The 15,357-nt window shown below is 33.3% G+C and overlaps 1 protein-coding gene across 1 annotated transcript in view; it reads left to right on the top strand.

Moving 5' to 3' along the window:
• Positions 1-15,357, top strand: part of LOC107456601 (cell adhesion molecule Dscam1) — a gene marked incomplete in the record, with an annotated part of 28,634 nt that overhangs the window by 9,681 nt on the left and 3,596 nt on the right. The window contains 7 exon segments of the mRNA XM_071178191.1: positions 4,530-4,678; positions 5,475-5,606; positions 6,747-6,908; positions 7,737-7,807; positions 10,220-10,496; positions 11,837-11,935; positions 13,353-13,538. Of these exon segments, the coding sequence (XP_071034292.1) occupies positions 4,530-4,678; positions 5,475-5,606; positions 6,747-6,908; positions 7,737-7,807; positions 10,220-10,496; positions 11,837-11,935; positions 13,353-13,538 (1,076 nt within the window).

Genomic DNA, 15,357 nt, shown 5'->3' with positions numbered 1-15,357 from the left:
TGTTGTTATAGTATAAAAATATCGGATCTTAAAATTATGGAGAAATCAATTGCAATAACTGCCAAAAAATTCGATACAGTTATTGTCTTAAAAAGTAAATATTCAATAGCACGATTCGAATTTTCCATATTGTTTGAAATATATCGGGATATTTAAAAACCACGTGAAAACCAATATCAATAAACGACCGAAAATGCAATCGAAACATTATATCGATTTACGATACTACTGAGCGCATCAAAAGGTGATTATCCAAATGCATGATTCAAAGAGTAAGTGTAAATTTCTGTAGAAAAGGAAAGTAAAATCTTTAACTTTTCAAAATAAAAATCTTTCTGCATGAACTCTGTAACGTTCTGCGACGATGTCTCCATATTCTGCTACGGGGAAAAGCTCTGTTTTGTAATTATAACTACTTTTATTATAATTAGTTTTGGATTCTGTGTATTGTTTTACGTTGCATTGTTTTACGCTGCATTGTTTCGTTGCTGTATTGTTTCATTGTTTTACTCTGAATCGTACGAGATTGAAACTAAATCGATGGATCAATAGTTAGAACAAATTCTAATATAATTTTTAAGTTGTTCTTTTTTACGCGTAATACCCCAATAACTTTGAAGGTTCTATTGAATTAGTTTTTATTTTATTGAATTTACAGTAAAACAGAATAAGCGTTGCTTCACTTGTCTAGACGCATAATTAAGGAAGAATTAAAAAAATTGTGTCGATGGTGTATCAAACTTTTTTTAACTTTCTTTTAAACTTAACTTTTTTAAAACTTTTATAACTATTGGCCCTCATGCAAATCAGCATTAAAAAATACATAAGGTTCAATAGTTTTGCATGCGTAACAATATCAGAGGTGTACAAAAATATACTTTTTATACACAAAAACTTATGAGCTTTTCGTCTTATCGACTTTGTTTTGATCTCATTCGATTTGACACAAAAATGCACAGACAGGGTTAGAGTTCACTGGCAGCCGCGCTAACCGTTGGTGGTTTTCGTGGTTTTCCTCTCCATGTAACGGCAAATGCTGATTAGTCCTATCAAAATGTCCTCCACGAAAGCAAAATTTCTCTCAATATTTGATCCTAGAGTTACAATTTAAAAAAAGTTATATTTAGCATAAATTTAACTAAATATAGTTAACTAACTAAACTTCTATAGTTTATAATTTAATTAAGTATAGTGGAATAGTTGAGTTAAAATTGCTACGAAATTTTTTGATAAAAAATCAATAAACTGTTTTCTTATAAGCTACTTACATAAAATTAATAATCATAAAATTTTTTCCCTGTATTATATGTAGATAGAATGATTTTATTAACATTTTCCCTTTTCATTAAATCAGCTTTTTAGAGTTTTAAAAAAGAAACTAAAAAATTCTTAGACATGAAAAATTATTGAGGAAGGGGACACGTGTCCCATTTTTAATTAGTGACGCTATACGAAAATAGTTTGAATCAAATTATTTCATTTTTTATGATTCATACTTTCTAAATCTGTTATAACTTTACAACTATTTATCTTTTCATTTTCTGTTTCACTCTCTGCTACTGCAGTTTTTCTAGTTTTGTGGCCTTATTGCCCGCCTTTTTGCGTTTTATATTTTAAACCTATTTTTGCGAAACTAAACGACTTTTATTACTCTTAAAATTTTTTAAAGGCGATGTAAATTTTAATCAAGTATATTTTCCGCTTTCACATGTATATATATTTATAAATGCTAAATCAATTGGTGATAAAAGGGAAAATTTTTTAGAAAAAGTATTTTTTTGAATGAATTCTAGTAATTGAAAGTAATTAATATTCTGAAAATATATTTTTCAATATATAAATTTAGTGCTAGAACACTAACGTTTATATAAAAATTATTATATTTGCCACCCACTTGACGAAATGGGGAAAAAGTTATTACCAAACTTTTAGACATATTTCCGATTAATTTTTTGCTCATATTTATATTTTCATAGTTTTAGAGTCCTTGACACGGTTCCCTGTAGAAAACCAAAGTCAAGCATCACTGGTTGCTATCAGCAAACGGGTGGGTGACCACTTTGATCAGCGTGCGTAGTAATCAAGGGTGTGCGGTATCGGTTCTCGTTAAACTGCTGTTTTGACGTAAAGAGCTCGACTTCGCGCGCAGGTCGTCGGGCTATCAAAGCAGGGGTGCCATCCCCTTTGCAGAGGATCAAAATTGCGATTTCATGTCTTCGGATCATCTTTAGGGATGTTCCCCTGACCGTCGCCAATAGCCCATTGTGCAGGTTATAGTGTGACGTCAATAAAGTACCTACCTATCATGGTTTCAGGCTACTAAAAGCAACTATTTTGTTCATTTTTTTCTGTGGCAATTTTGATATCCGGTCAAAACCACCGAGTTTAAAATAAATTCCTGTTTCCCCCTAATCCCGAATGCATTTTAGCATTTGAGATTAGGGAGAAGGTGAGCATAATTCCCCCTAATGCACTCTTATTGTATGTGTAACTCGTTCTGAGCTTTTTTTATATGCCCTCTCATCTAGCACCAATTAAAGGGTCTCATATAAACACTCAGACTTTTTCACATGAAGCAATTTTGAACCATTATATACCCTCACCATGGAAAAAAAAACTGATTGAGTTGAAATAGTTTCTTATCAGAAAGTGGAATGAAAAACAAAATTCTACGGTTGAATAACTTTTCTTCATCTAATAACTCTTTTTTTATTTACTCAAGATTTGCGATCTCTCCTCTTAAGTTTTTTTTAAATCTTCTTCTCAACTTCTCTTTAGTTTTATTAAATAGTGTCTCATTTTTCTAATATTTAGATTATTTTATGGTGAGCATTATTGCTAAAATGCATTCAAAAATTTCATCAATGCAGTTCTAATGAATATTTTTTTTTGGTTAATGGCGGGCACTTGGGTCTATTTCCCATTGACCTCAGAAATGCCCAGGGCTAAAGAGAATAAAAGGGCTAGTTCACTCCGCTCTTAGAGCTGAAGCTACGATTTCCCTCCTCATGACGTCACTGTGTCCACAGATCTCGGAGATCGCAAGCAAAGATATGATAACTTTGCATCTTTCTCTTTGTAAAAATAAGTTAGACTTTTTCTGGTTATTAGCCTTCAAACTTTACGTAATTAACACATTATTTCCGTTCATAAACATAGTTCAAAAAAAACTTTCTTGGTTATTATATTAAAAAAATACCATTTTAAACTTATAAAAATGTTTTGCTAGTTGGTGAAAATGACACGATAAATACTTTATTTTAAAAAGTTCAGTTTTAACTTTAACTATTAAGAAAAATGAAGGCATATATCGACACTTTTTTTATCTACATATTCTTTTATAACGATAAGTTAAGTTAAATTTAGAATCCCTGATTTTAAAATATGTCGTTAATAGCAATTTGTTCATACTTAATCATTAGGAAACATCAACCTTAAACGCTAATTACGGAAACAAAATAATAATTTAGGTTCATAATGACATTAGAAATTTTACGATTGTTTATAGACATTTAAATTTACGATGATATAATTTATAGCTATTTAAATTGAAGGGAAAATAATATTTTAAAAAAATAATAAATATTTAGAATAACTACGTTGAAAAATATTTTATGAAATTAGGAGAATTTCAACTATATACTATATATTTTATTTATACTTTTTATTTACATTTTAAATTTCTTTGACTTTATCCATTTTTTAATTCTTTTCACTGCCTTTCTTTTTGAAGTAACGAGGCTGTTTCTATTTAGATAATGAATTTTTAGAAAAATTCTTAACGACAGAATAAACGTATTGCTGTTTTATATTAACTGTGTCATTTCGGAATCCATTCTTTACATAGTTGTTCATTTACTTTAGGGAACACGCGAAAAATTATACTTTTTCCTTTTGTTTTTATATCAGAATTTTTGCAAGTTGCAATCGCGCAAACTGGCATTTCGATAATAGTTTTAAATTCTTGTAAATTCACTGCAAAAACTGAGGAAAGTCATTATAGAAAATAACAAATGTCTTAGAATATCTTGCAAAAAGAAATGATCCAATATTAGTTAGAGCTATTAAGGCTGAACGCTCCCTTCTAGAAGTATAAGTGCGAGCTTTGCGCCAAAGTGACGTCACTAGAGAAAATCTGAGGATTGGCGCGGCGAGAACTACTTCAAAGGAGTGAACCAGCCCTTCTATTCTCTTTAGCCCTGAGAAATGCCAGAATTGCACTCTCTTATCGTTACCTAGTGGGCACCTATATATCTTATTATGGTGGCTATAATATAATCAAGAGAAGAGTTTTTTTTTTGTCAGAAACTAGTTATTTTATCATGCTCATTTGAAGTCTTCGAAAATTATTTAGCATTTTGTTAAGGTATATAGTGCTTAAAAATACTGTTTGAGCTCTTGAAATGTACTTAAAAGGGGCTTATTTTTGCGGAAAAATTAGGGCCACGCACCCTGAAAAAAACTATTTCTATGAAAACATCTGCGCGAAAAATAACGAGTGCTAATTTGTGTTTTTTTTTCTTTTTCAGAATAAGAATTCAAGAAGACGCATCGGTTGAAAATAGCAGTTCTATGGTAATCATTCAAAATACGGCAGCTGAAGATACCGGTTTATACATATGTACAGCCAGAAATACATATGGACAGAGTCAAGCAACCCTCAGATTAAGGGTTGTAGGTCAGTATCATTTCACTTAATACATGGATTATTATATGGAACTTCAGCACTAATTATTTTAAAAGCAATTTATAAATGAAGTTTACAACTGTTGTTGTCGTTGGCAAGGGGTGCGATTGCTCTTGTTTTCCAGTGGCGCCATCTGTGTCAAAGAATTTGACTTTTGCCACACTCATACGTCGCACCCCTTTATGGGGCGAACCCATTCATACATCCATTCCTTCATCCGCAGATTGTAATTTTGACCTGAATTCAGAAAACGATCCACCTCCAATTCAGTACCCCCAGGGGTATAATTCGTTATGGGATCATGAGAGACTTTGTGACCTGACAGATTTAACGTACACCAGTCACACTTCATTACACGGGGAGTCTTCGGCCGGCTGGATTCGAACAAGAGTTCAGCGGCTTGCTAATCAGGCTCTCCCGGCCTCGAAGTTACAGAGGCTAAATCTTTAAAAAGGCTAATACCATCCGTCAGACGATTTTATATGCAAAGATATCAGGTGCAAAAAATGTTTAGTCGATGATATTATTCAAATCCTTTTTTCTTATCTTTCCTGTAACGGGTATAGTTTATGTAAAGTAAGAACTTCCCTAGCTCCATTCGTCTGGATTCGTGGCGGTGACTACAGTAACGAGGTATAACGAGAGTGAAGAGAAGCTACCCTCCCTGAAATGCACAATTCTTGTTTCCATAGCAGCAGGCAGCCTCAGAGTTTGTGGCGGGGGGAGTTCTTACCGCAGACAAACAATATATATATACAATGCTTACACAATGAACATTTATTTGCAGAGATACCAAGCACTCCCTTGGATTTTCAGGTTCTTGAAGTTTGGTGCAAAAGTATGAGACTGAGATGGAAACAACCCTACAATGGAAACAGTCCTTTGAAATATTACATTATTCGCTATAAACTGAAAGACTGTGAGTTTTTATTTTTCGTATAAAAATATGACATAAATTTATTGAAAAAAAGATCTTAACTGGGACAGGGTTGCCACTCTACAGGGAGAATCGGGAGAACCTAGAAAATACAGGTAATTTAAAAAATCACCTAAATTAAGAGTAAATTTTGATTTTTTTTTTTTTTTGAAACTGGGAAAATACAGGGAATTTTGTTTCTCATTTTCGTCTTTTAAAAAAAGGTTACCCACTCTAAGTGCAATCTATGGGATATTAAGGGTGATATTTCAGCTTTTTTGAACTTGTTGTAGGGTAGTTCATTTACGTCGCACTGGAGCTGCTTATTGGGCTACTGGTAACGGGGAAACATTCCTGAGGATAATCCGTAGACAAGCCATCACAATTTTGATCCTCTGCAAAGGAGATAGCACCCCTGCTTCGGTAGCACGACGACCTGCTCGCGAAGTCGAGCACTTTACGGTAGAACAGTTTCACGAGGACTCATACCGCACACCCTCGGTCCCTACGAAGACTGATCCAAGTAGTCACCCACCCTCACACTGACTACAGTCAGTGATGCTTGAGTTCGAAGATCTGCTGGGAACCGTATCTTAACGATCTGTCCACTGCGGAACGCTATATTAAACTAGTTCATTTAGTATAGCATTATGTGTTTTAAGTATGTTCAGTTGTTTCTGATTTCTCAAAGTTATTTCTGTAATTATAACTAGTATAGTTAGCCCAATATAGCCTATAAAAGAGCACAGTGATTGTGTTTTTCTTCTTAATATATGTACAGGGAAATTTTTTCTTTCTTCAGATTTGACTGGCAACCCTGTAGGAACATTTCGTTTCTTTGAAACTAAACCATAGTAACACAAAAAAAAAAAAAAAAATCGAAAAATGAGATATTTGCGTCATTTTGTGTAAAGAAAATCACCCTATTAGAGAAACAACGTGTTATCTTCATAGTTCCATAAAATTAATTTAGAGAGCAGATAAATCGTTATCGCATTGGCGAGATTAGCATTAGCGCGGAAAGTTAGAAATCGCTCTCCTGAAAAACTTGCTTTTTTGAGTTACCCCGGTTTAGTTTCAAAGCGACGATTTGTGAATCTCTTTAAAAACATCTTCACAAAATCTTTTTTTCTTCCTTCATAGCTAAAGGGAAACCTACGGAGACGAAAGTGCCGGACTCTCAGAATTCAGTGGTGATCCGGGACTTTCGTCCATCTACCACCTACAGTTTCCAGTTGCTGGCAGTGAATGAAGTGGGAGCCAGCGGTGCCTCCTCCATGATACACGCAACCACGCGTGAGGAAGGTTCGTATCTCCTTCATTACACTCCTATTTACCCAATTTCGCGATTTAAAGATAAAGTTAATGAAGTAGATGTATAGGAAATGATGAATATCGACACAGAAGCCGATGATCTGCAGTGAAAACTTTTTTCTGATGCTTGGGAAACAGTGAAAACTTACCTAATGCAGTCAAGATGTCATTTTCTTCTCTTCAGGACGTCGAGCAAAAGAACTTTTTAAACTAAGAAATAACAAAACCTGAATCACGAAATGCTTTAAAATTTTAAATGCATCAGCACGTCATTATTCGCTGCATTTTAAGTTCAAGAATTACAAATTTAAAATTTCCATTCATTTTGTGTATTTGCTTATTAGACATGTTCGAATATTCAATGAGGATAGTCAATTTTTATTTTAATTTTGTCTCCGATATTACGAATTATCCTCGATTTAGAGAATAATATTTTCGGTCCCTATGAATTTGCTAAATCGGGATCCGACTACATGTTGTATGAAAATTATATAATAAAAACTTTATGTAATATATAATAAAAACTTTATGTAATACATATAATAAAGCATTTTGTATTTATATTTGAATATATTTTAGTCAAAACTCAGGAAGACGATCAGGGTTAAGTGTAAGAATCACATTGCTCCAAAACAGGGTATATATATATATGTATAATTGTGAGTACGGAAATTTATTTTATTAATTAATTAATTTAATTATTTTTGTTGCTAAGAGTACACTGAATATATCCTATAAATGCGGTATTTCCTCCAGAGAATAAATCTAAACTTTTCATTAAATAAAGTTCTTCAGAATAGTATTTTATGATTCTTTCAGAACCGGAGGCTGCCCCTCAAAATGTGCATGTCAAAAGTAAAGATTCTTCTGGTTTCCTCATTTCTTGGAAAGTAAGTTCTTTCGATTTATTCTTCACACTCTGCAAAGGACAGCAAAAAGGATAGTTTTTTTTCTTCTGTTAAATATAAGTAGAAAATAAGTAAATAAATAATAACAATAAAAAAGTAAAACAAATGAAATTGAAAAACCAGACTGAAATAGCGTAGTTTTTTCCCTTCCTTTTCATAAACCAACACTGGAGTGTTGCTTTATAGAAACACCGTTGCTTTGTACCTCCTATAAAGCAAGACTAGAGAATTGCGGTGCAGGAATATAAAAATAGAGCATCTTTTACTTCCTATAAAACAACATTCTAGTGTTAACCTTATAGAAATTGTGTTGCTTTATAGGACGCATGAAGCATTTTTTTAAATTTTGATTTCTAGGTAGTTGCCCCTCTTTAAATTAGCTTGGCAGTATGCGTGAACTATTAACATACACTTTAAAAGACGTCAGAAATTGCCCTAAAAATTTCTCAAGGAAAGCAATGTTTCCTCCCCCCCCCAATAACTATCATAATATTTTGTTTGAGAATTGACTACTTATTGCTCTGTAAAATATTGCAGGCAATCTGTAAGCATAGATTAAGGATAGACATTCATTTGGAAAAAAAAAGAAAAATATTTTTGTCAGCCTACTTAATCCGTTATCAGAATCTTTTTATTACAATACTTAGTTGCCTCGCAGTGGAATCATCATAAAAACATGGTTCCCAGTACGAAGTCATCATCACTGGCTGCGGTCAGTAAAGGGGTGGGTGACCACTTTGATCAGCCTACGTAGGGACCGGGGACGTGTGATATGGGTCCTCCTTAAACTGTTCTACCGAAAAGTGCTCGACTTCGAGCTCAGGCAGTCGGGCTATCAAAGCAGGGGAGCCCACCCCTCCGCAGAATGCAAAAATTGTGGTGTCATGTCTTCGGATCTTCCTCAGGGATGTTTCCTACATAGTCGCCAATAGCCCATTGGGCAGCTCTACTGCGAAATAAATAAAGTGCCTACCTGCAATACTTAGATAAAAGGAGTTGTAGTTTCAGCCATGCTCAAACTTCTAGCTCCTTTTTCGTTTTGTTAGGCACAGTGAAGCGGAATCCCGTGCATGCTCGAGTTCATGAATGAAAATAGCGAGTCCCGTGCATTAGGCGCATTAGAATTTAATAATTGTCATTCTCTTATCAAAGTGCAGAGAAGGTTTCGCCAGCGTTACTATCAATTTCAGCCAAAACAATCAAATCGTAACAATCAAAACAATTTTATTTTACTTCATAACCATCGTTGAACAGCCGACCCATTTTTTTTGGGCTTACGACTGTTAGTGTTCAACTCCGTAGCCTTGTCATTTTGAACCCAATCCAGAAGACAAGGAAACTCCTGGATCAAGTATTGGGAGAAACTTGCCTTCGTATAGGACTCTTTTTGGTGAAGTTAAGCAGCATTTGCATCACATGGAGAGGAAGACCACGAAAACTTCCCTCTGTAAGCCTGACTTCAATATTTTACGTCAACACTGTGGTCAGTGCAAGCCGGATCCAAAATTCGAATAAATTTTTTTTGAAGAATTCGCTTGCGTTGGTGACAGCTCAAATGTTTGAAAATGAATTGGACTACCACCTAGATGTTGTCTGTGTGACCAAGGGAAGTCACATAGATAATGCATGTATGCAAAATGTTTAAGTTTCTCCAACATCATTTCATTCTCTTATGGATAAATTATTTTTTATGAAATAGTTTCATTAAATAGTGAATTACCCTGTACATAAAAAGTAATTTTAAGTATACCCAAGGTAAATACTAAAATATCAAATGCTAAAAACATGTTTCTAAAATATTGAAATGCAGATAAATGTTTGAGGGGATTACGCTTCCCCCCTGCGTAATCCTGAATCATCATTTATTTGCATTTTGAAAACATTTTTTCTGCATTTGATACTTCATTGTTTATGCCAAGTTAAAATGAAATTCCCTTTTCTATCAAGTTTATTATTTTATTACTCATTATTTTATTTATTATCAAGTTTATTATTCTATCAAGTTTATTACTCATCGAGTTGATTATTTAGTGGAAAAAGAATTTACCATGAAAGGTTCTTCCCGGAAGAAAATTTTCGTCTTCAAAATCTCTTTCATTACTAATTTAAAATTCGAAAGAAGGAAAGTTCAGCAGTTTGTCATGAAGTTTCAATTGCTGAAAAAAAATATTTCAAAATGCAAGCAAATTATTCGAAGAAAACTTCTTCGTTGCGTTATCATCATATTTGCTTATTTTAAAATTTCCTTTTCAGTTTCTGGAAACTTCATGGCTTTGTCTGAACTCTTTTTTTTCCCTCTACACTTTAAATGAGTAATGAAAGAGAATCTCTTAAGACGGTTTTTATTATCTGAGATTGAAAAATGCTTACAAAGATGGAATGATTTTATTCTAGGCTCCCCCAGTGGACAAATGGAATGGTGACCTCACTGGTTTCTCCATCGGCTACAAGAAAGTGTCTCATGGTGCAACCCGCTCCCACCCATTCACCTACAAGGTATTACCTGTTGCCTTATCTCTCTCCAACCCTGGTCTCGAAGCCTCTCTCACCAGGGAGTACCACATACAAGGTCTTCAGGAATCTTCCAGTTACACGGTCGTTGTACAGGCCATGACAAGAGCAGGCATTGGACCACCCTCTGAACAAGTTCTCGTCAAGACATCCTATATTGGTAACTTTCGTTCATTTATGTTAGTGACAGATAACAAATACTTTAGTTATTTTCCTCGTTAATAGAGCTCGTTCACCCTCACTTGGCTCCGTCTTCATCACGTGGTATGCGACGATACTATTTCGATATTTTTGGGAGAAGGATGTCAACAATCCTGAACAAGGTTGCTATTTGGCTATCGTATGGCAAAAATATTTATTTCGCAATCTTCATGGGCATTTTTTTAACATTAAATATTTCGCTCTACCTTTTTTATGATATTTCTCTCTTTTGATGCCATTTTTGAGACATTTTGCTGGGAAAACAGCAGTTTTTAAATTTAAAATATATTTAATGAGATAGAAAAGGTATAATAGCGGATGATAAAGCGAAGTAAACGACAGAAGAAGAATTCACTGTTTGTGTTTGTCGCGCATTAAGGGTTGTCTCAATTTCAAGAACGGAGAAGTTTCTCTCCCGCGCTGAAATGAACTCCACGTCCGAGGAGCCAAGCGCCAACTCCTGGTGAACGAACGATATACAATTAAGTATCGTTACACTCAGTGTTATGGACTTATAGCGTCCTGAGGCACATATTAATTTGATGTTGGTCCCTCTTTTGCATTGATGACAGCCTGCACTAGTCTGGGAAGACTTTCCACCATTTTTGGATAGAAATTGACATCCATCACAGCTGAAGTGTAATGGCTACGTCATCTACGCTCTAATTCGTCTCAAAGGTGATCTATGGGATTTAAGATCGGAGAGGAACGCCCATTTCGTCAAACAACGTCTGTGCAAGCCTCGATGGGTAAATGGAAAAGAAATGGACCGAAATATTGTCATTAGAGTGCAGTTTTGTCCACATACACAACTCAAGAGTTCCAACCACAGGAAATAACAGACCCCCACACCATAATGCTTTCACCACCACAAACAACCTGGATAACTTTTGGGCAGATAGTGCACTTATTTATTATTTCCATTGTGTATAAAATTATTCAATTGCAGCAATGTATTCCAAATAAATGTACGCTTGCATCCAAATAATGCCAGCATGCTTCCAAATAAATCTCGACCAAGAAATGTTATTACCTTGTACTTCGATACTAATAATTTTTCTCAATCCATCACCAACGCCGTTGGTCACTTCGCAAGAGTAAAAACCCTCGTCTCCTTTTAGAATCGTGGACTTGGACAAAAAGTCGAGCAGATTACCACCCCTCAAATATACATTAAAACTGTGTCACTGCTCAAAACTATGCCTTTGAGATTTTTCCAATCACATTTTTCTATTAAGATTGCCTTGACTAAATTCCTATTGTCCAGGAGAAAAAAAATGTCATTCTCTTTTATTTCAGAATCTCCGCAAGTTCCCACAGTCAGCCTCCTTTTTACTGAACAAACAGTGATAACACTCACCATTGAAGAATCGACGAAAACAACAGCTCCTCCAACTCGTAAGTATACGATAACTATATCGTCATACATCTGATAATTTGAACTCACTTTTTCCTGGCAATTGAACAGTCAATAAGTTTTTCATTTTAAAAGAGTAGAAGAATAAAAAATAACTGACTGTTTCACTTCTTTTCCGGATCGGCGTGAGAAATATTAAAACGCTTTTGAAATGCTGGGAGGACTTTGTGACCCCAACCGATTTAATATGCACCAGTCACCATTTAATACAAAGGGATTCTTTGTCCGGCAGGATTCAAACTCCCGTTTTCACGAACGCGAGTCCAACACCCTACCAACCAGACTATCCCCGCACGTAACAGTCCAGATTATAAGAATGGAGCAGTTTTTTTTCCTTAGTCAGGCTGTAAGAATCATACAAAAATCAGGTTAATATAAGCAATAATAAGAAGTAGCACAGTGAGATCAATTAAAAAAATGGTCTTATTTTTTGTGTTCAGTTTTTAGTTGGAGTTATTTGCGTGGAGATGTATAGTACTGGAAAATACGATACATAAAAAGAATTCAGTTAGGTCGACCGAGGCTTATACTCCATAATTGTTGTTAACACTAAACATACCATAACCATTCAAATGACCGTTTAAGAACATTTGCATTAATTGAAAACAATTAAATGTTTACAAAATTAAATGTTGCAAAGTACAAAATTAAATGTTGTAAATGTTGCAAAATTAAATGTTTACAAAGTTAAGAGCTGCTTGACAAAAATTAAATGTTTTGGCAAGCAGCTTATATTTTGTTTTGATAGCTTTGCTTCATTTCTAACTAACTGTTAGTTTTTACCCAGAAAAATGTCGAAACAATCCAGACAGCACACGTTCTAAGAAGAAATAATATTAATTATAAGAATAATTATAAGAATTATAATTTTTATACATTCTTATAATTAAAAGAATAATGAGAAGAAATATGTTTGCGGAAAATGTACAATTAATTTCAAATAATTAATTCACTTAGTTATTTCAAATAATTTCAAACAATGATAAATTCAAATAATTTTTTGACTTTTAAATAATTATCTTCGCAATGGAAAANACTAAAAAAAAATTAGTCGAAAAAAATAATTAATCTCTTAATAAATGTACTTTTGTAGTACATATTATTTTATTTCACGTTCAAAATTATTATCAAAAACTATTTAACACAGTTCATTATAGGTTAGTAAACAATTCTTAAACTAATTTTTTTCATTGTGTGCCGTCAAATTTCGAAATCGTTAAAAGTGTGCCGCCACAAAAAAAAGGCTGAGAATCACTGTTCTATACATTCAATTAAGAAACCAAGTCTGGCGACCGGCTATGATAGAAATAGGTATATACTAAGTGTTGGCATGTTTAGTGTTAAAGAGACGATTTGCAGAAAATTGTATGTATGTAAGAAGTGTTTTTTCTCCAACAGAATACATGATGCACATCCGTGAAGGTAATGGTCATTGGATTAAAATTCCTCTCACTCCCAATCAAACAGAATACAAGGTGGGTGGTTTGATTTCTGGTGGTCAGTACAAACTCTACGTGACAGCTCGAAATGCCAATGGAGACAGTGGACCTTCCGACGTTCTCACTTTCAGAACACACCAAGAAAGTAAGTCGATTCCTAATAAATTGCAATTTCGGACGACATATATTAAAAGAAAAATTGAATGTTTTTTTTTACTAATTTCAAAAATATTTTTATAATTCAAGGGAAATGCAGTAAAACCTCGGCACATCAATATTTTGGGGACCCAATAAATATATTGATGCAGTGTAGAGAAATATATTGTTATATCAAGGGCGTTCAAACTATGATGAAACAATAAGATTTTTTTAATATTCATGTTATATATGAGCCGCTCAGAAGCCATTTTTTGATATTTTCTGATTTTTGGAAATTTTGATGAAATGAATAATAATCTTCTTAGTTATTAAAGGATTTACTCGTTGGTTACTTTTTTCTAGGTTAGACAGCCCTTTTTTTAATAGCTTCTGAATATATTGTATAATAATTTCAGGAGCCATTGTGAATAAGTCCACTTTTTATCAATATTTTTTTACATAAATTTCTTATCTTTTTCAGCTGCCAAAAGGTATAAGTCCTAAAATTTTTAAGATGCCTTCATTATTTCAATAAATACTTACGTTTTTATTTAGACATCCTGTACATATCTTGTTTTTTTGCAGAGTTTACACCTCAAAAAAAGACTTTATACACTTTTCTAATTAAATTATTAAACCAAGAATTTTAAAAACTAATGTATCAAAGAACATTAATTTTCTCAATTTTTGTGTTTTGGACTTAACCGCATTGGCTTCTGAGCGACTCATATGTATTAACTATAACTATATTTATATATGATATAAAAAATTAATTTTCAGAGTCTAAATTATGGTTAAATATTAAAAACAATTGAAATAAATTCCGAAAATAAGATCGTAAATATATCTGAAAACCGTTTTTATTGAAAATAATCCAATATTTTTGTTTGTTTATTCATTTTTTTTTACTGTTAAGTCAACCAACAAAATATCCATTGAATCCAAAGCACGAAAAGGATTTTCATTTGTGAATGGTGCTCCACCCACCCACTATAGAAAAAATTCTCTTTTACGTGTTAATGCGATGCGTGTGGTCATTTGCGACTCATGATCAGCTTTTAACATGAAGGAAACGAAATCAGACAGGAATGTTACATGTATGACTTCTTAAGAGATAAGGGATGCAATTCTGAGAAAGGAAGCTCTTGGGGTGGTCAGCAGTGAGTCTTCTCTTTTTCTTAAAAAAAGGCAATGGATGATAAAATAACATTTTTTATATAATTTGAAAACCAATTATAAATGGAGAAAATAGGGTTGAAACTTGGAAAAAAATCGTTTTTAAAGATGTTTATTGCTTCAGAGAATATCGTAATTGTGAGAGGAGGGTAACATTAATTCATATGCAAGTTCGTCGGGGCCATTATTGTTCTATCGGATATTGTAGAAGCGAACGTTCACTGTATTATGACAATTTTTCTTTTTTAAAAAAATAATATGTAAAACAGTGTTTTTGGAGAAAAACTTCACTGTTAGGATGTTTCTAATGTAGTGTCATGTGTAACAGTCCTGAATTCTTTTCGAAAAGAAGAATAAAGAAGAATAAAACAAAAAGAAAGAATAAAACAAAGAAAAATTATAGACATATGAAAAAAGGGGGGTGGGAAATAATAAGTAAAAAAAATAACAAACAACATTTTATTTAAAAAATAAATAAATAAATAAATGAAATGTTAATTAATAAAACCGGAAAAAAAGCCGGAAAAAAAAGATATAATCTTTTCTTCAGCCCACACGATTATATCCGCAAAACAGAGTGCTTTCTGATATTGTATCAATAAAGCCAAAGCAAAATATATTAATACAATAGTGTGAGGAGCACTCAAAAA

The sequence above is a fragment of the Parasteatoda tepidariorum genome, chromosome 3 (assembly GCF_043381705.1).
Source record: "Parasteatoda tepidariorum isolate YZ-2023 chromosome 3, CAS_Ptep_4.0, whole genome shotgun sequence".
NCBI lineage: Eukaryota > Metazoa > Arthropoda > Arachnida > Araneae > Theridiidae > Parasteatoda > Parasteatoda tepidariorum.
The sequence above is the reverse complement of the archived record's forward strand: the minus strand, read 5'-3'. Positions and strand labels throughout refer to the sequence as shown.